This window comes from Melanostigma gelatinosum (genome assembly GCF_949748355.1).
Source record: "Melanostigma gelatinosum genome assembly, chromosome: 22".
Classification (NCBI taxonomy): domain Eukaryota; kingdom Metazoa; phylum Chordata; class Actinopteri; order Perciformes; family Zoarcidae; genus Melanostigma; species Melanostigma gelatinosum.
In genome coordinates, this window is record NC_136655.1 from 15,333,838 (window position 1) to 15,356,787 (window position 22,950).

At 41.0% G+C, this 22,950-nt stretch overlaps 1 protein-coding gene across 2 annotated transcripts; it reads right to left on the reverse strand.

The window, feature by feature from the left end:
* Positions 1-2,190: 2,190 nt before the first annotated feature.
* On the reverse strand, positions 2,191-21,376 carry rint1 (RAD50 interactor 1). 2 transcript variants are annotated; one of them, XM_079294822.1, is made up of 15 exons: positions 20,835-21,376; positions 19,088-19,213; positions 18,178-18,293; positions 17,816-17,989; positions 17,595-17,735; positions 15,859-16,048; positions 15,258-15,368; positions 14,550-14,775; positions 13,012-13,149; positions 11,290-11,384; positions 10,679-10,783; positions 9,190-9,410; positions 4,204-4,384; positions 3,565-3,683; positions 2,191-2,929 (listed from the first exon to the last, which is right to left on the reverse strand). In XM_079294822.1, exons 1-15 carry the CDS (start codon positions 21,069-21,071, stop codon positions 2,716-2,718), a joined length of 2,394 nt encoding a protein of 797 aa, XP_079150948.1. In that variant the 5' UTR covers positions 21,072-21,376; the 3' UTR covers positions 2,191-2,715. The 2 variants fall into 2 exon arrangements, with proteins under 2 accessions (XP_079150948.1, XP_079150949.1); XM_079294823.1 differs by having other exon boundaries at positions 19,088-19,179; positions 20,940-20,955.
* Positions 21,377-22,950: the final 1,574 nt, after the last annotated feature.

Here is a 22,950-nt window from a genome sequence, read left to right on the forward strand (position 1 = left end):
TGTGTCCAAGACAACAGACTGAACTGGAAGGCCAATATCAACGCTGTGTCCAAGAAGGGGAGGAGTCAACTCTATTTCTTGAGGAAACTTCGATCCTTCAACGTGTGCAGCAAGATGTTGGAGATGTTCTATCGGTCCGTTGTGGCCAGTGCACTTTACTTCGCCGTAGTCTGCTGGGGGAGCAGCATTGTAGCCGGAGACACCAACAGGCTTAACAAACTGGTTAAGAAGGCCGGCTCCATCATTGGCTGCAAACAAGACAATCTGGAAAAGGGGGTTTACCTAGTTAGTTAATTTAATACTATTCTATTTCATTGTATATACTGTGCATTTTTATTGTTATTTTCTTTTCTTTATATTTAATATGTTTTACTCTGTTATTTTATTGTATGTATTGTGCATTTGTCATACTTAATATTTTAATTTTTACTCTGTTACTTCTTTTGCTGAAGTATATCTTTGCTGCTCTAACAAACTAATTTCCCCTGAGGATGAATAAAGTATCTATCTATCTATTATCCTGCCCTTCGTTCTCTTTCCTCGTCTCTCCCCCGTGTGTCTCTCACTCGAGTCAGGAAACTTGTCAGAATACCCATGATGATTGGCTGAGCTGCATCATGTGATGTGATTTACAACGCATTGGTCGGTGTGTTTCCTGCACCGCTGAATGAGTGCCATAAAGGCTGGAAAAGCTGCGCCGGTTAAAATAGAAGTGCTCCATCAAAATTTTATAATTCTCAATTATCTATTGGTTTTAGGTCAACAGGGGCTGATGGCTTTCAATAGCCACCCGAGCTGCTTCAGAGCTGACCTGAAGCGGCAGCTCAGTGGGCCCAAGCACATACACAAACTTAGGTTTGTAATCCATTTCTGAAACCAGACAAGAACATGGAAGATGTAAGTCGTTGTCATGACTGTAAGCTGTCAGGGAAGAAAACAAACATTTAATTTAAGTTTATTTCTCTTGCCCAAAATCACAAATCTGTACGTGACATCCTCTGTCCTTGGACCCTCACATCGGCACAGGAAAAACTCCTCAAAAACCCTTTTAATAATAACAGCAGTGGATATAACGGAATGACAGTCAAAGTATTAATAGTATAGTAATAGTAATAGACAGGATCATGGCAAAGGTATAACCATGATCCATGGATTTAAATGTAAGTTACAGTAATATGAAGCAGTTACAAGCTGATGATCATTCTGATTTTAAAAGATATTGATCCAATCAACACTCTTTAATTTGATTTCAGATTAACAGTCACATTAAACCTCACAGCTCTGATTTACCAGAACTTTATATTTATAATTTATATTTTTACCATTGGCGCTTATGTTTACTTATATATTTTTTAATGTATTAACAAGGTGTCGCTGAAGCGGCGTCATTTACCCAAAAGTCAAACAGATGTTCTGAGCACGATCAAGAAAAGATCTCACACACTTTAACATCCCACTTCATTAAAACGGCAACGTACTCGAGGTACTGTGCCCATAAAATACCATCCGTCGCTGTCCAAGACCTTGCGAACAGTCTTGTACAGGCCACATCCAGTCATCCTGTGGGCACAGACGGGGCAGCTGATGGTGCACTGCCACATCCTGTAGGCTGTACCTCTGACAACCCTCCGCTTTCTTTTCCTCGGTGACGGCCATGAGGAAGATAAGGAGGTGGCTGTGATGGCCGCTTTCTTCTTCTGGTCCTCACTTATCATGTACCTCTTCAGGTGGTCCATGCTCGACCCCTTTGGACTGCACACGGGTTATCCTGAACCACATTCTGTAGCTGTTGAGGGATGATGGAAACGCCTCACAGTTCCGTTTTATACAGTTCCGCATATTTATCAGTTTCATCATGTTTTCATGAATACCTGATGCTTTCACCATTTTACTGCCTAAAGGTGCATTTTCACATTTTCATGAATACCACTTTGATGACAAAGGTGCATTTTCACATTTTATGCTCTTAAAAGACGTTTCAGGCTGGACAGAAGCCAAAAGAGGATTTCTTTTAATTAAATAAAGCATAGTTTAGATGATTTTCTTCAATAAAGGGACTTGGAACTTCATATTTATCAGTTTCATGATGTTTTCATGTGAACCTGATGCTTTCACCACTTTAAAGCCAAAGGTGCATTTTGACCTTTTATGCTCTTAAAAAGACATTTCAGGCAGAGGCCAAAAGTTGATTTTGTGAAAGAATACATAGTTTACTTGATTTTCTTCAAAAAAGTACATCAGAACAGCAGATACGACAGTTTAATATTATTTTGTCCTTAACTGGGGACTTATTCACCATCGAACTATTTAAGTTGAATGAAGAAACTTTGGGACAGATGGATCACTGGGCTCAGGGTACAATTTGTGAGTGTTGAGCTTGTTTATTGTGTCGGAGTGTAAGTGATAACCCCTCAGCTTTTGTTTGCTGTCTGCCGTCCAAGTCAGACGTGATGAAACCATCAGCGTTTTATTACATAATCCATTTTGACATAACAATTGTCATTACTCATTTGTTGTAGTATACTTCAGTCAACTGAGGTGACAGGTTAGTGAGTCCCTGAAATATAGTGCAACACAATAACAAGTTCATACAACGACTTACTTACTAGGTGATCTTACTTACTCACTAGGTGATCCGTCCAAATTTATTGTAGTTACAAAAGAAGATGAAAGCAAATTACTAATATTTGACAAAGTCCACATTAGGGAGGGTCGTTACAGTCCGGGCCAGGAGGCTCTGAGGTTGAGGAGAATCAACACGTCACAGGCAGCCAAGCAGTAAACTCCCAACTCGTTCAGCGCAGACTCTGGTCGAGGATCCCCTGCACTGGCCCAATCTGTCCCTTCCTCCTCTGACTCCTTGAGGAGATTCCTCAGCAGAATAGCAGAGCCCACGTTAAGACACAAGATGATGCACGCCTCCTTAACACTGTGGGGGGTGAGGGGAGAAAATATCTTAAATACACATTAAGGGCTTTGTTTTACTACTTTGTGTATTAGTGTCTGTAGATTTCTCCTAAATCCACCAAAAGTTACCATTAGATAATTTAAACATAACATTTCAGAAAACTTGTAATACAAAAAATATTTTTCTTAATGCTTGCCCAACACTAATATTAATATAATTTTTCACTTTCCACTTTAAATCTTTTGACCAACTTCAGTTACCAAATATTCATTAATTTCCTGAATTGGAACCCTTTAAATGCTAGTTTGTTTATATATTCCCTTTGACAATGGCATTATGTATTGGCATTTAATGGGTCAAAATTTAGAAGTGATGATAGGACAATAATATGAACATATAATATGTCTATGACAATTTTTTTATGCAGATATTTTTGTCCTCTACAGACATCAGAGCAACTTTTTTTTAAAGTGAGGCACAAGGGTTCAGGAAGCACAGTGCAGATTTCTCAACGGCGAAGACACACACACACACACACACATACATACACACACACACACACACACACACACACACACACACACACACACACACACACACACACACACACACACACACACACACACACACACACACACACACACACACACACTTACTGCTTAAAGAAGTTCTCAGGTCTTTTGCAGTAGTGACCAAACAGAGGAAATAGATTTCTGGTCATGTCGAACTGAAGCTGAGCTGCCCCACCTTCACTGAAATGATTAGACAGGATCACCTGATGGAGAGAGACAATGACATGTTCAGACAGTGTCATTGTAACTATATGGTAAGACAAACCACTGTCTTTTTTTATTTATTATTATTATTTTTTTTTTTTATGAGTCGGGAAGCAGACAACAAAGTTTGACTTTACTTTATATGTTCGATTAAAGAGAAATGCTGCCCCCTCGTCCTAAATCAACACTAGAATAGTTGCTTGTTTTATAAATGAAGCAGTGCACCAGTTGAAGAAGTGGCAGTGAGTGTGTTGGACCAATCAGCGACGGTCATCCCTGCAAACCCCACCCCGGAAGATACTGTACCCTCAGAAAGTACTACCCCCAAGCAGGACCTTTGTGGGGGGTTAATTCACCCCCGAAAATCCCTTCGACACCTTACATTCTCTTTTATATTACCGGTATGTGTCAGTGTAAAATATTGTGGTATCTAAACTGCTCTACTTTGTGGTGTGTTTTTATATGCTTTCACAAAACACAAACAGTCCGATGAGGTTGTAATGCGTATTCATCTCTTACATCCTGGTAGAGGATGGTGTCGAGTCTCTCCGCCAGACCCTGCCAGGCCAGTTGGAACAGAGAAAGACTCAGGACCTGATGAAGGTTTAACAACCTGTCCCTCACACACAGCATCATGGGACATGCTGAACTGGACAGGGTCATGGTGGACTGGTCCTGTTGGGGCGGTAGGGACAACCACCTAAAGAAAAGACAAAGTAAAAGGCAAGAAGGAGAATAAATCAGTGCAAACCGTTATTCTTTGGTCTCCGTGTTAAATAACATTAGCAGAAAAAGCTATAGAAGAATAAAATAATCTCTCTTTAAAACAATGCAGGCAAAAGCTGAGCAATAATTAGGTTCAGAATGTCACACACACATCTACTGAGTATACTTTATATTTACAATATATGTTGGCATACCTTGCATAACTGCATGAACCCTTATGGCACAATACAGTGGCGGCTGGTCAATAGAGGGCCATGGGGCATGGCTCCACCATGAGGCACACAAAAAAAAAAAAAAATAATAATAATAATAATCATAAATTATACAAATTGTCAATATTTGTGTTTTTGAACTATGGAATGTACCCAGTAATGTGTGTAAAATATGATATCTGCGCAAAATATATGCTTTTCCTGCTCGTCCTCTCTGCCTGTGTGCTCTCTGCTCGTGCTCTCTGTCTGTGTGCACGACACTCTGAGAACGTGCAGCTTGGGGGGCCTAATCGTTTTGGCCCAAAAGAGGCGGGTCTATGAAGCAGTTTAGCCAATTGCTGATTCAAGATATAAATGAGTGACATACAATTGAGCCAATCAGCGCTCTCAAATAGATTCAGCTTGGGCCAGAACGATCAGGCCCCCCTCGCTGCTCGTTCTCGTCAGGAGAAGTCTCTACAGGCGAGCACTCCTCCTCCAAGACCCGTTTGAGAGGAGAACTTTGGCGGCGATTCTGCAGCCAAAGAGCTGATATCAGATCAGCCTGACCTCACAATCAGACAGCAGACTCACGGGAAAGGGAAGCAGTACATGCGAAGCTTCACTAGCTGTACACCAGACAGGTTTGGCTAGCTGGATGACGTCATGCTAATAACTTATTTAGCTTTTTAAAACAACGGGGACGGATCCAGCACGGACAGTTACGGGAGTGAGGGATGAGGAGGTAAGGAAACATGAGAACACCAGGGTAGGGAGTGAGGGATGAGGAGGTAAGGAAACATGAGAACACCAGGGTAGGGAGTGAGGGATGAGGAGGTAAGGAAACATGAGAACACCAGGGTAGGGAGTGAGGGATGAGGAGGTAAGGAAACATGAGAACACCAGGGTAGGGAGTGAGGGATGAGGAGGTAAGGAAACATGAGAACACCAGGACACACATGAGAACTCTGTCAAGCTACATATTAGACAAAGTGAACATCTTTTCTTCTACATAGCTGTCCTCAGTCTCATCTGCTTAACTTGGTCATGGAGGCATCAACATGTAATAGAGATGTTAAATTAACAGTGACAACTCATCATAGCTTAATTTAACATCAGTATTCATAATTACACTTCATGTTTACTTCTCCTGATCTTTACCTCCTATAACAAGGTCCATAGGGGGCATCTCAATAAATAAACATGTTATATTATATAAGTGTCTATATAAGAGAGCACGAGCAGAGAGCACACAGGCTGAGAGGACGAGCAGGAAAAGCATATATTTTGCGCATATATCATATTTTACACACATTACTGGATACATTCCATAGTTCAAAAACACAAATATTGACAATTTGTATAATTTATGATTATTATAATTATTATTTTTTTTTTTGTGTGGCTCATGGTGGGGCCATGCCCCATGACCCTCTATTGACCAGCCGCCACTGGCCGAGAGTGAGACAATCAGCCTCCGTTTCAGCTGCACCTAATTACCTCCCTTCCCGGCACCGTTCCCCGAACCACTCCCAAACTCCGCCCCCTCCACAGCTGAGTCACCCACGCCCGCCACCACATGTGGCTTGACATCCAGACATTAATGTCTAAAATACATTTAAAAGGGAATCAATTGGTCCTGTGTAAAATGTAGGGACACGGCCACGTAAAGTTGTAAACTACGGAAAGAGATGCCATGTCTATTGATGACATGGCATCTCAGAGTAAAAAGGTAACATATAGATTAAAAAGAAGTGGACCTATAATAGATCCTACACACTTTGAGGAAAACCAATTTGTTGATTTTTCACTCAACTACCACAGTTTTTTTCCCCAAAATGAATACATTGTAAGTTTATATGAGAGCACTATACAAGAAGACTGCCACTGCCCATGGCTGAGGTCATTTGGCATGCAGATGAGAGGGCACTTTTGTTGCTGGTGTGCCATTGGTTAAGCCAACCTTAGTGCCTACTCCTAGTTTAGGTTTAGAGACTGTTAAAAAGATGAGCCAAGGCAACTGAAAATAACGTGATACAATTGCAAATTCCAAACTGGTGTTAAAACACAGAGGTCTTGGTAACTCCATCTACAACTGGCTATTTTATTTTTGACAGGCAGCTGCCGGATTATGAGAAAAGGTAATCCACACGTATCGACAATAACTCTCAGGACAGGCCCGCAGCAAGGATGCCGTCTGGGTCCGCTACTGTAAAAATAACATTTATTTTTTACAATCAACACTTGAAATGATGAAGGCACACGACTGTGCTGCTAAACATGACAACAATAATGTCACACAATTTTCTGATGCCACCAGATTGATTGGACTGAACAGAGACAGTATTGAGTGACAGTGATGCCTATAGAACAATAGTGGAAGACCGAGCCCGATGGTGTCATGACAACAACTTAATTTCAATAGGACAAAATGAATCATTGTCGACTTTAGAAAACCCAGAGGGGATTATATTCCTATTTCCATATACGGGTCATCTATTGAGATTGTTGACAGTTTTAAATTCCTGGGTTTGGAACAGAACAGAAAAAAAACTAAGAAGGACTATAAAGATAGCCACTGAAATCATTGGCACGGAATTACCACAGCTCTCCCAAACATCTGTTTACATTCAATTGACAGGGCCTTGGCAGCAGTGGTAAATGTGACCGGAGCAAAGAAGGAAATCAGGTGAGGAACATGAGATGTCAACAGCCATTGACAAAATACTAACTTTCCAAAGACAGATGATTCCTGTACAAAAGGCTACATGTCTGGTGTTTTGGAGGAATCTCATGGACTGATGCTGCCCTCTGTAGAAAATATGTAATACCATTATGAGTCCACCAGGCAGCAGCATCAGATAACTACATGGCAGAATAAGACCTCAGCCAAGTCCCATCATTTCTTCATTTAAACGAATTCATTTTTAAATATGAAATGTCATATTTTCACCACAATTCATTTGAGCACAGTTTTGGTGTCGTTGGGAGAAAATATGAAATGACCAAATATTCTTAAAATTGGTAATGCAGTACCAGGGCTCACCCCAGGTGTCCTGTGTTTTCACAGGCTGAATGCAATGATCCTTCCGCAGGTTCACCTACGGAAACCGTGTTACGACTTTTACTTCCTCTAGATAGTCAAGTTTGATCGTCTTCCCTTGAATAGTCTCGCTGGAAAACACAGTAGCATTACAACTAGGGGTGTTAATAATTAACCTAACACTAGGATAGGTTAAATGCAGAGGCTAAATTCCACTGTGTAACAATTTGACATCGATTTGCTTCTACAGACTCTGAAGTGGTTGTATTAATGTACCATTTGTCAAGTTACCAGATTGTAAAAGAGTATGAAAAATGTGCCAATTCATTTAAAAGTTGATCTCCTGGAAGTATATAGCCGGCTCGCTTTATTAAAATCACTATCATAGAGTTCATATCTATCCTAATGTAGTGGACTCTTCATGGATTTAAGGACATAATTAAACAGGACTGGTGGTGTAGTGTGAAGTCAGCACGAACTGTTCGGTTATGGGACTCACAGGGCTAGAACTCTGATATTACTCATGGTAAGTGTGACATGTTTTCAAAGAAACATAGTGTAACCGTGATAATGCAGCGCCATTTTGGGGTTAAAGGTGATGTCAGTGCTTGTGGGTTATGTTTTTTGGAGTGTGGATTTAACAGCAACTTTGGTGTGCAGCCAAAAAAGACAGGTGTGCTGATTTTGTTAATCCTGGCGCTCCTACACTTACCGATTAAAACTAGTGCTGGGCTAGTTATTTCCGCGTCAACGCATTCATTAATTAACGCCGACAATTATTTTATCGCGCGTTAACGCATTTTTAAAATTAAATTATTATTATTTTTTCATTGAAAGACAAGAGACAATACATAGACATAACAAGAGGATGACAAGAACAGTGGGATAAAAGCCAGCAAACATCCTATAGTCAGTTGTGTGTGTGTGTGTGTGTGTGTGTGTGTGTGTGTGTGTGTGTGTGTGTGTGTGTGTGTGTGTGTGTGTGTGTGTGTGTGTGTGTGTGTGTGTGTGTGTGTGTGTGTGGCCGTAGAGAAAAGGCGACTTCTGCTTCTGGAGCTGTTGCTCTCCCTGGAGACTACTGGACATCGCTGCGGTAAAGTCAGCAACTCAGCAGACACTCACATGTTAGTGCACCTATATGCTGACATTCACGGTAAACGCATTTAAACGGCACAGATCGGGAGCAAGCGAAGGACTTTGAAAGTTAGCGGAAACATTAACGTGAGACAACATCCGGTTTCTTCAGACGAGCATCCGGTTTTCAGAATAAGATGCCAACAAAGTATGAATTATATTCACATTAAGTATGAAACATGCTACCTGCATCTCGTGAACCAAATGTTATTGCCTTTTTGTTCATATAGCAGTACTTTAAAATAAAAGTGTGCAATACACTACTTTTGAATTCATTATTGAACTTTGCCATAACAATGCGATTAATCGCAAAAAATCCATGCGATTAATCGCGATTCAATATTTGAACCGTTGCCCAGCACTAATTAAAACATAATGTAAATGGTACTCATCAACAGACCGATGTCTTACCTGTCTTGGCCGTACGGCTTGGCTTTTTCCGTGATTTCTCTCATGGTCCATTCAAGAAGCCTTCCCATCATGTCTCCTTTCAGTCGATCCAGCAAAGCCAACAGGCCTTCAAACAGCGAGCCCTCCAGAGAGGCCAGGCGACCCACTTCCATCACCCCCAGGCCTCCCAGCACCACTTCCTCGCCAAGTGAAACCGCTGCCTGCTGCAGCTGCAGGAAGAACTGAAAATGAAACAAAGGAACTGGTGAACACACAACCCTCTTCTGGCCGGTCTCTGGCAGCACTGTGCAGCTCGTTTCTCACATGAAACTTATAGGTCTATGTTTTTGTGGTGGAACAGAGCACAAAGCATAGCGCTCATCCTGACATGTGTCCTAGTTTTCAAGCTGTCAAGTACTGAAGGCTGGCATTGAACCCTTGATCAATTGAAGTATATGGGAGCCACGTGTAACAGCAAAACTATATCAAAACCTGAGTTTAAAAACTCGTGCTGTATATTCCAAGTGTGTTTTATCCAGTCATATGCTCTACTTTCCAAACACATGCATCCACACTAAAGTCTTACTATTTAAAATACTTTGGACTCTCCGCAACAATGAGACTGTTTACAGAAGTATTTCAAATTTGAAGACTTTAGCTAAAAAAGTAGTGAGTGGGAAGTAGTGAGTTTAAGAATGGATAAATGCTACAAAAGTTGTGTGAGAGTCTGTGAACACATTTTTTGCTGGTAACAAAACCCCCATTTACTTAAATTTATCAAGATTTTTGATTGACTCCAACTTTTGATTCTGTGTTTGCCATGGAGGAATGTGAGAAAAACATTATTTTTCAAGAATTCAAGAACACGGGCTGAGAAGATGATATGCAAATGGTCATTTTGTGGGCGAAGTATTTTAAGCTACAGTTTCTGTGCTGCTGCTTGTGTTTAGAAAACATTTAACATTTGACAAGTGTGACATATTTTATTCAATGACAAAATTGTTTGTAATAAAAACATTTTCAAACCTTTTTCAAAGTAGGCATTCACAAAAGTTGCATTTCGGTATTTGGGCACCAATACAAGAAACATTTCCCATCCTGCTAAGGAAACAGCATTTTCTTGAAGCAGCTTGATGTTCACACCTCGCCGGGGTTACTTTGTATTTATGGTGACCAGACTGTTGCAACGAAATATATGTGTGAGATTTCTTTCTAAATTACATTACCGGATCTATTTGTATAACAGTGAGGGAATTTGACGAGACTGTTATTGTTTGACAGCATCTTTTGACAGTGACTATTTTATTTTAAGCTGATTAGAATTCGTGATGAGCATCACAATGTTGTGATGCTCTGATAATCTACTGCACTTAACCTAACTTGGTTAAGATTTTCCTTTTGCATTCAAGGTTTTGAGCACAATTATAGGGGAACAGAACATTTTTTGTTGAAACAACTTTTCTGCATGCTCATCTTTCAAGCCCCATTTTGTTTGTTTCGTGACACTCACCACATTGTCTCCCCAGTCTCCCAGAATGGTGGAAATGTAGTTAACAGCATTGAGGATGGCACAATAACGGGCACCCAGCGGGCAGCGAGACTCCTCCTTCATCACCTGGACCAAAAATAAAATAACTATCAGCCACCTCTGTCTGTCATTTCTCTCTTGCCCTTATCTCTTTAATAATTCTAATTGATTTAAAAGGGCTGACTGACAGCCTTAAACAGCCCACTTCAAAATATCCAAACTATCCATCAAATTTAAAAGTACCAGCAGACAAAAATCTAGAACATCCCCATCACATTCATGCCAGGAACAGGATGGAAACTTTTTAACCAGAGAGGGCAGTGAAACACTGATTTCCATCCTGGTGCTGATTTAAAGGAAATGTATCTCATTGTTCTGACATTATTGCTCAGTTAAAGCACTAATGAGAGGTCCACTGTGAGGACAATTCATTGTGATGTGAATTTCAGATGAAATGCCCAGTTCTGGTGTCTCACTCACCATCATTTCTTTAATCATGAGTTGAGTGCCTCTGTCCCTCTTCTTGACCATCTTTCCTTCATTACTTGAGTGTTTTTCTTTCAGTAATACCAGAGTCTCTCTGTCTTTGTTACCTGGGTGAGTCGTATGCGGAAGTCATCCACCAGTTCTCTCTGTAGCCCCAGAAACTTGAGTTGTGCAGAAGGACAGGGCAAGGCCCGGTACCGCTCTACAGAATACAGCAGGATTACAAAAAAAGAAAGACTTTTACTTCAAATGTTTTAGAAGCTCAAACAGCAAACAATACTATCCTGTAATACTTTAAAAAGGCGCACTGTGACGTTGTTCACCACTTGTGAAGCTACAGAGTAATGCTGTTATGAGCGTGTTTTGCACAAGTCATCATTTGTTGGTGATAAAAGTAAGAAACGCATCAATGTGCCTGTAAAAGGAAGGGAAGAAGAGGAGTGCTAGCTGGCAACATAAAGAATGCAGGTTTCAAAATGTGCCAAAACATTCTCTGTAAATGTTTTATTTAGGAAATTTGTCAGACCTTAGTTGCCTTTTTACATTCGTTTATGGTAATTCAGTTAACAAACTAACCGTAAACAAATATAGAAATATTACAAAAACAGTACAGAATTTACATAGACAGACATACACATAAAACACCGACACAGAAAAAAATACAGGTACAACATATAACCAAGGTACAACAATTTTTTTACATAATGATATTTATTTCTTTATTGTTATTTATGAGGGCTTTTAATAGCCTTTATTTGGCTATAAAGTTCAAAACTGTGGTAACGCCGTTAACCTCGCTGAGAGGACATCATAATAGTACTGTAATAATATTAACATATTAGTGGCCTGTATCACCTAATGCAATCAAATATTACTGTGCAGTTTTTAATTATCAGAGAGATACCCGATTTTGATTTACTTTTAATGTTTTGATGAAATGACCAATGTAGAAGATACAGCGTTGGATATCGTAGTGTTAGAGAAAGATTGAGATGGCTGTCAGTCAGCATTGCTCCTGGAGTTTATTCATTCCTCCTCTAGCGCCACAGAACACAGCCGACTGAACGGAACGGCTATTAATAATGTCACGTCAGGAAACCTTATACATGCATGTTTTTGGAGTTTGTCTCAATTGTTTTGTTCTGCTTCTTGTCTAATTCTCAGTGGGCTTTCAATATGTTTTTTACAAGAGCGTTAGATAACATTACATACAGAACGTTACTGGATGCAAGACGCAGATATTATCAATATTTCCAACTGAAGAGACAGTATACACCGGTTTACTGACTCCTCAGCTAGAAATATTGTGGTTGCTATTTAATCGTGATGTGTCCTTGACTTCAGGAAATGGCTCGCGGGTTTGGCATGCATTTCGAAATATAAGGGGCAGCGAAATGCAATGGATCCCCCCCTCACATTTTGTGGACTTGGGACTTATTGCGTGTTTGTTTGCAATCTATTTGAGCATCACAAATATCATTCATTTATTTATACAATTCCAAGCTTCACACACCAAAGCCATGGTGTCATTATAATCACTCTGCCTGTTTTACATTTATTGTCCACTTGATGGCACAGTAGAGCAAATGAAGCCCATGAGTAAACCAATTGGATGGAAAGCTTCATGAAGCTTCATCTCGCCATCACTACTATTTAAGTGGTAGACTTGCAGATTCCTCCTCCCCCCCGATGCCACTTTAAGCGCTCTAGCTACTACAGAAGAACAGAAAAACAAGCACCTGCTGTATTACATGTATATGTTGAATGCTATTACAAAATAAGAGCATTCTGACAGTGAGATGAAAATAAACTGAGATGAGCGGTCTTACCGGTGATGACCTGTAAAAGAGTCATGAAAGTCTCAGCACAATCTGGAGCCTTCATCTCGTCCATATCGCTGATATCTTTGTACTGAGAGCTCCACGCTCCCTCGGCCGACAGCATGGCGTCCATTTTCTCCACTGCCACTGTATACACACAGGGGTACAGGGTTGGTTCACAAGAGAGGACGCGTTTAGACACTGCATTTCTAATCATGTGACTAGTAGTATGTTTCTATGGGATTGTATAAAGTGTGATGTCAATAAAACACATGTCTGTGCCTCTGTTGACACGCTGATCTTTATTTATTTTAGCTTGTACGTTACTAAGCTGTAGAAAGATTTTTAAATGTTGTTGTATTTAGTCTTTTTTATTAATTATTAGATACAGCAATTCGATTTTGAATTTTAAAGTACAGGTCAACAGACGCACAGCAGACTGAAGGCTTCAGTTTCTGTACTCCAAAGATCTTTTGTAAGGAAAGAACCTCCACTCTGTAATAACACTGTACACGTGTTTTTGCAGTTCCGACAAATCCAACATAGTGATGCATCTTCTCTCTGGTGGATTCACATTCAGTCACATTCTCAGAGTTTGACCTTTATTCATATCAAACCAATAAATTAAGCTGAATAGGAACAGGCCCTTCAGTATTTTGGACCTTCAGTATTTTGATTGGACAGAACCATGAATATTAGAGGACTCAGGTCGGAATCAGGGCCAACAAAACCTGATCAAGACATACGTAAATAATTGCGCTGCAGGGAGTAAAAAAATAAATAAATAAATAAGGGAAGTTCGGAAGATTGAAGCAGATGCATGGTGAGGTAGAGCTCCATATCGGTCACAATTAGCTCATGACATCTTAGGCTCAATTCCTGAAATGAAGGCCTGATCAGCATGGAACAGCACCGTCAGTCCAAGTCAAGTCTGCAGAACCTGCAATCTTGATGAACACATTTACTTTTCATCAATAACGCCACATTTCTATTGCAGATTCCAATGGTGAGCAATTCAACAGTAAAAACAAGAATCGAAACATCTCAACCTGCTCCTCAGCACCTTCTTTTCACTGTTAGAATCCACTCAATTAATCCAAGCTGAATCTGTTTTTACAGCCACCCTTTTGTCCACATGGGTGAGTGTGGAGTAGTCTGTAATGTGTAATAAAAGAATGCATGAAAGAAACACAACTAAATGAGCCTATACCCAGAATAGGGAATGTGACATCAAATGTAGATAGAGAACTATAAAAATCAATGCAATACGCATTTCCAAATGTTGCTTTCCAGAAGCAAAACTAATTAAAAAAAAACAGATTATCATAATTACATTGTCATTGGTACAAGCACTCCTCCATTGCCACCACGTTTGGAGTGATGCAGACGCTGTAGTAAAATTGCCACGGTCTCAATTTAATACAAACATAAATTGCACTTCAACTAATAATAAACCGACTTAATAACAATGAAGTAACTAAAATATGCTTTTGACTAATAATCACACTAATGAGTGACATAACACTGCTCCGGACCCTCACACTTACTCTTCTTTTCCACAGTTAGCCACTTCTGAAGGATCGCGTCTTCGAGCAGGAGGTGGAGCAGACCGGGCAGCGCCGCATGATACGACTGGTTGCTCCGCAGCTCCTTCTCAAACTGCAGCACCTCCTCCACCAAGTGACAAAAGAGCACATCGTCGTACAGCAGCCTGGAGGCGTCACTGGCCACCTTCTCCTGAACCAGAGACAGCAGACCTCGACACAGCTCCACCTGCACGCACAAACGCATGAAACACTTACTGTGCTAGAGGGGAAAGTATACCTGTATGAAAGCCCTGAGAGGGCAGTGAGAATAAATAATGCAATGATCCATTTTCTGATCTTACTTGTTTTAACTGTTTAAGAGTTAAAAACAGGTTAAAAAAAGGTTTTGCCAGGATCATTTTTCTAAGTTCCTTAAAAACAAAGTTACGTGAAACAGGTGGGAAAATTTACAGAACTTTTTAACACGCAAAACTCACTTTGAGAACCATTTGGGACATGAGGTAGTGGTGCACAGCTGAAATGCAACAAGAATGACTTGTCTTGACGAAAAAACGAATTCACCCGCCAAAACGTTTAACGTAACTTAGAAAAACTATCCTGGCAAAACTTATTTTTCTCCACCCGTTTTACAAATGTCTCTGGCCTCTCAGGGCTTCTGTATAAAGGAGATAAAAGCAGTCAGTTTGAGCCTGTTACAGCACAGCATACCATGGCACTGATGGGGGCCCCAGCTCGGTCTAGGATAGGTTGGATCTTTTCCTCCATGAAGGTGGAGCTGTTCCCCATCCACATGAGAACTTGTGTGAGGTACCACTCTGGCTGAAAAATACACAGACAGATGAGGAGCTTTGCCAAAGACTTCCAGACAATTTTCAATTATTTTAGTCTCTCTCTGATCTAACTGCCTCTCTTTGTAGAAGTAAAAATGACAGACATGTCAGTATCTATGGCAAAATACAAGTTATATAGTAAAAGGTGTGAAATCAACATTCATAGAAACATAAATACAAACAAACCCAGGACAAAAGTAGAGTTCCTGTGTCTTGCTTTAAAACATTTCATGGTGAATACGTTTTCTGTTGTTGTCCCAGGCTAAATATAATAATTCTGGTTATAATTACAATTCATGTATGAATGACCTACAGTACGTTTATGTGTCTAACCTTGCTAGGATTATACACAAAGTGAAGATGGTCCATTTGGTTTCACTGGTGTGTATCAACTTGAGGGTGCAAGTCTGACATTTATTTCAGTGTTTGCCCTTGTGTGTGTGTGTGTTCGTGTGATATGCGTTCCATTTGTGACAGACCTTGCTGAGGGAATTGGTCTGTCGATTCCCGTAGAAATGGTATTTGAACCTCCTGCTAAGTGGCAGCAGCATGATCTGGATGGGCAGACAGAGGGGGGTGGCTTGGGATGGGGGTGTGGCTGGAGAAGCAGGCTGGTTAGGGGGGGCAACTTGACAAGAGGCCAGAGCCCTCTGGGATACAAGGTCATCACTGCCAGGGAAAGTTAAAGGAAACAAACACTGGACATCAAGTTGCAAATCAATGGACAACGTTGGTATCCACATTTCTGTCCAAAGCACTTTACAATTTGGTGATGTTGCCTTATTGGTGCAAGTATCATGATTTTAGCATATGGGCAGACTGTAATTTGCACATTTATTTCCATTATATTCTTTGGCATGTTTATGGCTGCAAGTTGCAGTGTGTTGTTTCAACCATTTTCCATTTGTTCTAAACCACAAATTGCATCTTTGAGGACAATAAAGTTCTCGAAACTAAACTGAATATTTGCCTCTCACTCACCCACACATCAAAAACTTGCCGTCCCATTTTACTATGAACCAAAAATGTCAACCTGTAGGTGGCACTTGATGAGGGGATCATAAAAGTCACTGGGATACAGTCTTGTACACCATGAATGTCTGCGCCAAGTTTCATGGCAACCCATCTGATCGATATTTATTTTGATAACTGAACATTTTACCCTGCTGGTGGCCCTTGCTGAAAAGTATTCATAGCCTGATTTATACAACATTTTATCACTAAAACATAGAGACTATTTTTTATTTTTTCTAAATATCTGTTGACAGTATTTTCTGATTCATGGAGTGATACAAAGAGATATCCAAAATTCACTCTGTAAAAACCTTTGATGTTGTTGACATATCCGAGTCAAACAAGAATGTCGAACCTCGCTTTATATCTAATGTTCTGATTTATGTTCCGGAAATGTATGTAAATTGGCACATATTTAGTAAGATAATGCCTCAAAGTTTCAGAAAACATCTTAATGTCTGGGGATGTTTCATGGCGATATCTATTACCGTAAATTCCGGCATATAATCCGCTACTTTTTTTTCACACGCTTTGAGACTGCGGCTTTTACAAAGATGCGGCTAATTGATGGATTTTCATGGGTGTGACGGTTCCCTGCCATGTTCCTGGTGTGCGTGTGTGTGTCCCTTTAATGGCAGGAACCCGGAGATTGTAAACGGGAGACACCTGGGCCAGTTTCAGATCACCCATTTTGCGCTTCGTGCACGCACCCTCATCATATGCATATGATGCGGCTTTCAAGTTAAAAGCGATCCGTCTGGCTGTCGAAGAAGGAAATAGAGCTGCTGCACGTACGCTCAGCATCAATGAATCGATGGTGAGACGCTGGAGATGACAAAAGCTGTGGATGTTACCGGCATTTATTTAATTAAAAGTTTAAAGAAATCTTTCCTGTAACATCTTGCCGCGTTAATATCTCATGTTTCAACGGGGACACCTGCGGCTTATAGACAAGTGCGGCTTATTTATGTACAATTTCTTTTTTCTTTTAAAAATTAGCCGGTGCGCCTATATACAGGTGCGCTCTATTTACGGTAGTTCTTTTTTTTAACCAAATATTCCCCTTTAGTGTCCCCCCCAAAAGAGGGGGAAGAATCAACAGACACGGACATTTCTAGACTGGTGCTGCTAGAAGACCGTAAAGCGGATGGAACTTCTTCCAAAGCACAAAAACGTGTAGAAAGGCCAAACTAAAGGATACGAGGTCTGCAGGGCGAGCAACTGCGTGACGAGCAGCTCCAGCTGGCTGTTGATCTCCTGACCGTTAGCCGTGGGCGTCAGTGACTGAGTAGGAGGGGAGATGATCGGCCAGTGAAGTTGAGTCAACACTTTCTCAAAATCGCTAGGAAACAATTGAAGAATATATCGTAAGAAGACACTGAACACAGGATGACGATACAGCGACATCTATGCATTACCTACCTGGCCAGTCGGTCTTTGATGATCTTGTGCCAGAAGTGAAGTGTCTCTCGGAGGAAGTCCTGGAGGTGACAACATCCGGACCGGTTTAGTCCGGCGTCGAGCGCGGCCATGTTGTCCACTGACCTTATGGCCTCCCACACAATGCTGGTCATCAGAAACTGCTGGACTGCAGCACTGCAGGCACAGTCAGCACATTTCTATCACAGCACGATGTCAACATTTAGAGTCATTGTGCATTTGATGTTTAATGCCTTGGACCTCTACTCTACTTCAGCTCATGCTTCATCTACATTCTCCTTTCTCTGTTCACACATCTGTCATGTCCCTCTATATTTGTCTTCATCACTCTTCATTGACAGTACCTGAGTTCCTCAATATGTTGAAGGCATCGCAGGTATTTCACGTGTCTTTCTATAGTGTCCACTTGGTTGAGCGTCTGGCCGAGGTTGTCCATCCACGGCTGGGCCGTCTGTAGGTGCTAGAAGACAGAATAATGAATGAGACAAACAATTCCTTAAACCTCCCAGAATGGCATACCTTTATATTCTCTGTCAGAAATGGACCAGTGCTTGCTTCATCTCTCTGTTAAAGTCTACCAGATGATAAACATGATATTTGCTATGTGGCATGTGAAAGGGGAGCTCAAAAGCCCTTTTAATTTATTCCTTTTTTGACCTGCATTGGAGAAGAATAGTTAGCTGCTTAAAAAACAACATGTTAGCATTTTATTGTTTTAGTTTAATTTGCTTTTGTGGTAAATAAGGTAATGATGAATGTAAGACATTGCTGTCTTAAGAAGGCAGAACAATATTTTAATTGCAACTATACTGAATTGCATTCAATTCAGATTGGAGCTGTGCAGGGAAAAGTTAAAAAAATTATTTTTTTCTTCATGTTTTCATGAGTTCGGCACCACAATGTCAAATTATTAGCACATCCATTGAACCTTCACTGACCATTTGAAATGTTTTGCTGAATTTGTCAAATGGGCGGAAGCATTTTATGGAAAACCGTATTAATACCCCAGCATTTAAAGTACTGAATAAAGTTACGGATATTTGTATTTGGGTATCAGCAGCCAACTAAAAATACTGTATTGACCTGAGTATTTTCAATGATATTCAACCTTAGGGACTTGAATGCAACTTCTTTATAACACAGAACCAGATGAAATGATTTCTAACAGACTGGTAGAAGCTAGTAAACGCACGCTGCTGTCATTCCAGTCAACATCTAGAGCTTCTTCCTCTGCTCTCACAGTGGAAGTTCTACCTGGTGCAGCTTGTTGGAGATGAGTCGCTCCCTCTGCAGCAGGTCCTCCAGGGAACACGCGGCCTCCTCGGCAGCCGACAGCGCTGCAGAAACTTTAGGAGGCACAGAGCTGGATACGGTCAGAACCTGAATGACACAAAGTATAAGAGCCATGGCTTACACAGGACACAGTAGACACAAACTGAGCTTGTAAATATGCATAAAAGCTGCAGTCTGCTTGTTAAAATGTTCTCTTCGTTTGATTGGATTCTGCCGTTTGCCTTCGTATTAATGTAGCAGCGGTGGGTCTGCTTGATAGTTAGCATTGTAACTGATGGTGTGTGTTGCCGTGGTGATGGTGATTGTGTTTTTTTTGTTCCTGGGTGTCAGAAATGAGCCATTAACAGAAATTCAATTCATAAGTATTTTCTGCAGTCTTCATCATCAAGAGCATTAGTGAGGATAAGGACGGGTTGGCGAGCATCAGTGATGGAGTGGAGGGATGGAATCACCCAGTAATGTGTGTAAAATATGATATCTGGGGTAAATAGATGCTTTTCCTGCACGCCCTCTCCGCGTGTGCACGTCTCAGCTGGCTGGGGCGCTGGAGAATCTGCCCCAAAGAGGCGGGTCTATGAAGAAGTTTAGCCAATGATGCTTTAATGCTGATTAAAGATATAAATCAGTGACATACAATTTAGCCAATCAGCGTCCTCAAATAGATGCGCTTCTCTACAGGCGAGCACTCCTCCAAGACCCGTTTGAGAGGAGAACTTTGGCGGATAAACTGCAGTGAAAGTGCTGATATCAGATCAGCCTGACCTCACAATCAGACAGCAGACTCACGGGAAAGGGAAGCAGTACATGCGAAGCTTCTCAGCTGTACACCAGACAGGTTTGGCTAGCTGAATGACGTCATGCTAACAACTTATTAGCTTTTTAAAACAACAGGGACAGATCCAGCATGGACAGTTACGGGAGTGAGGGACATGAAGCACCTGTCTGAGAAATATATATATATTGTGGCATCACAAGGGGACAGGTTGTGGAGGGGCGCTACATCCTCACCCAGGATCAGGGCCCACAACCCAAAATGGCCGCCGGGCTAGAGACTACAGCTCCCAGCCTGCATCATCAGGCACCCAGCTGCAGGTGCTTAAGGTAATTGAGGCAGGGCTGGGAAACTGAATAAAGGGCAGAACACCACTGCGAGAGGAGTTGGTCCCGGAGTAGGAGAGAGGACGCTTACATGGAGGAACACATACCAAGGACTTTGCAGGGTTGGATTACTTTTTTGGTGAATAAACCACTTTCTCCTCCGGGATGCTTTGTTTGTTCATGGACATTTTTTGTTAGTTTGATTTTTGAGTTAAAGGAACTGCCAGTGGGATCTCTCGCTCTCGCCTGTGAGGGATGTCCTGACGTGTTTATCAAACAGTTTACTGCTTTTTTTTTCCATGTTGGAATAAAGGTTAAATATGTAACTGCAAAGTAGTAATATGTGTTTGATACCTTAATTTGTTTGCATGACATCATACTGGGATGTTTGCTGAAATTGATTGGATGTGGCACAGCCCTACCTAGAAGAACATTTTCCACCAGCCGCAACTGCAACCAGGAGTTACAGCAGCTTAACGAGTAACACTTTTGTTGAGTTAACAGAAGCTCTCTCTTCAAATTCACTTTAGGGCAATTGAGCTTAAGTACACTATAAAACACAAAGTGGTAAATACATGTTTTGTGTCAAATGTCAAAGCGGTTAGCTCACCTGTTCCTCCAGTACGCTGTTTTCCTCTCGCAGTTTTTCCAGCAGGTCGCCAACATTCGTCAGGGACTTCAGGTCGCTGCCGACCTCTTTCTCTAGAAAACTCACCAAATAGTCCTGTCGCGTCCCCGAATCTGCTGAAAAACATTCGCTACCTTGGCTGGTTGGGCAGACGGGGTCCAACAAATTGTCTGTCACTTTCTTCATAATTTGCTCTGCAGCTGCTGTGGGCGCCGCCATCTTTGTTTTCTAGTGCAGTCAATAAACTGAGACGAGAGGGAAGCGCTCGTTTATGGTGCGTGACCGCGCTGCTTTCGGCCGTGGATCGGTAGCTACACGGTATGCCTACGTTTGTACTCCTCGTCCAAGTGAAGCCTCGAACATAGAAACCTTGATACATGTGTCTCGCTAACTCTGTCAACTGAAACGTGGGCTTTTGTAGTCTTGTTCCACCAACACTTTACCTCCGGGGCACACTGAGAGTGAAAACAAGCTCACATTGCGCACGTCGACACCGGATAGTCTGGCGACACGTCACAGACTACACGTCAACAAATCACACTTTTTTTCATCTAAATTCGGGCTTTTTGGTTGTACAGACTATTGCGCAGACTTTAACTTAAAAATAAACTATTTGAGTCTTGACATACAATACCAAATTCACGAGTTTCACCGTTGTAACTCGGATGTTCATTCTGTACACATGACATCTATTGCACTTTTGTCCATCCTGGAAGAGGGATCCCTCCTCTGTTGTTCTGCCTACGGTCTCTTCCTCTTTTCTCCCCGTTCAACTTTTATTTTAGTTTTCTGTTCCGATGTGAGGGTTCCGGGACAGAGGATGTATGTGTACTGTACAGATTGTAAAGCCCTCTGGGGCAAATTTGTGATTTTGGGCGATACAAAAATAAATGGAATTGAATGAGTCACTGATTTATGTACTAATACTAATAATACTTGTAATAATGACACAAATAATTATTAGCAATAACAACACGAATGAGTATTATTACTATTGTGGTTGTTATTTAAATAATTACTATAATAACCCAAACATAGGAAAAATCCTTGAGTATAGAAATGCATTTAAAAATGCTATTGCAATGATATATTATTGTGTAAAGTCCATTAAATTAAGCTGTATTCTGGACCTAGGTACAAACATTTTTCTGAAACTATCCCTTAAAATATTATCACATTTTTAGTCCACATAAAGCAATCCTCCGATTTTCTAGGCTCATTAATCGCTGATTGAGAATTGCTATTCCAATAACCTTTAATCAAATTAATTAGTGTTTGAAAAAAACAATGCCCTGATATTGTCATGAATTCCCCTTCATATTAGTTTATTTTCATCCTGTTGCTTATTTGACTAACTCTCCTGTCATTTCAGATCCTACCATTCACACCCGATCATCTCTCATTCCCCTCACCTGGTCCTCCACACCCATCTCACCTGCAGCCCATTCCCTCATTAGCCTTCACTATTTAGGTCCCTTCACTTGCACTTGTTCCCTGCCAGATGTCTGTTGAGGACTTGAGGCTTCTTTATCTGAACTTCAATCAGTATCTCCCTTGCCAGCTAGCTGGGAGATTTGCATTTGCAAATGTGAGCCTAATTTACTGCAATAAAACTTTAGAACAAGCCGGCTCTTTGTGAATTCATTGTTTAAAGAGCCACCACATTATTGTACAGTGATCTATCTTTGTCGTAGGCGACCTATAATATCAGGTATACTCTTGTTTAGTGTTGCTCCTAGAACAATTGTAAAACTTTTAGAATCTTTGTTTAGAAGCATAATGGGTGTTCATTTTCCCTTTGACTTTCTCTGATTTAGGAATAAATGAGATTAGATCTTGTTTCTGTGTCTGTGTGTGTACATCTCACTGGAGTCAGTATTTATATGACAACAAAGCATGACAAATCAATCCAGCAAACCTGCGGCGCTAAAACACACATTCATCCACACACTCAAGAACACACGGGCCTTTCAAATATTATTCACATCAGAGGGAACAATATTAACCATATCATAAAAATGGACGCGTCCACCGTGCCGCGCCATCACGCAGCACGCCAGTCTCATTGCGTCTGTGCATAGACTTTGTATGTAATCTC

Bases quoted from the DNA above. Each gene is read 5' to 3' on its own strand.
- rint1 (XM_079294822.1), bottom strand. From the start codon at position 21,071: ATGGCGGCGCCCACAGCAGCTGCAGAGCAAATTATGAAGAAAGTGACA. The intron at 17,990-18,177 runs GTACTGTCAATG...CTGTGCCTGCAG, and splicing joins CAACATATTGAGGAACTCAG to TGCTGCAGTCCAGCAGTTTC. The intron at 9,411-10,678 runs GTGAGTGTCACG...TTTCATTTTCAG, and splicing joins GAGACTGGGGAGACAATGTG to TTCTTCCTGCAGCTGCAGCA.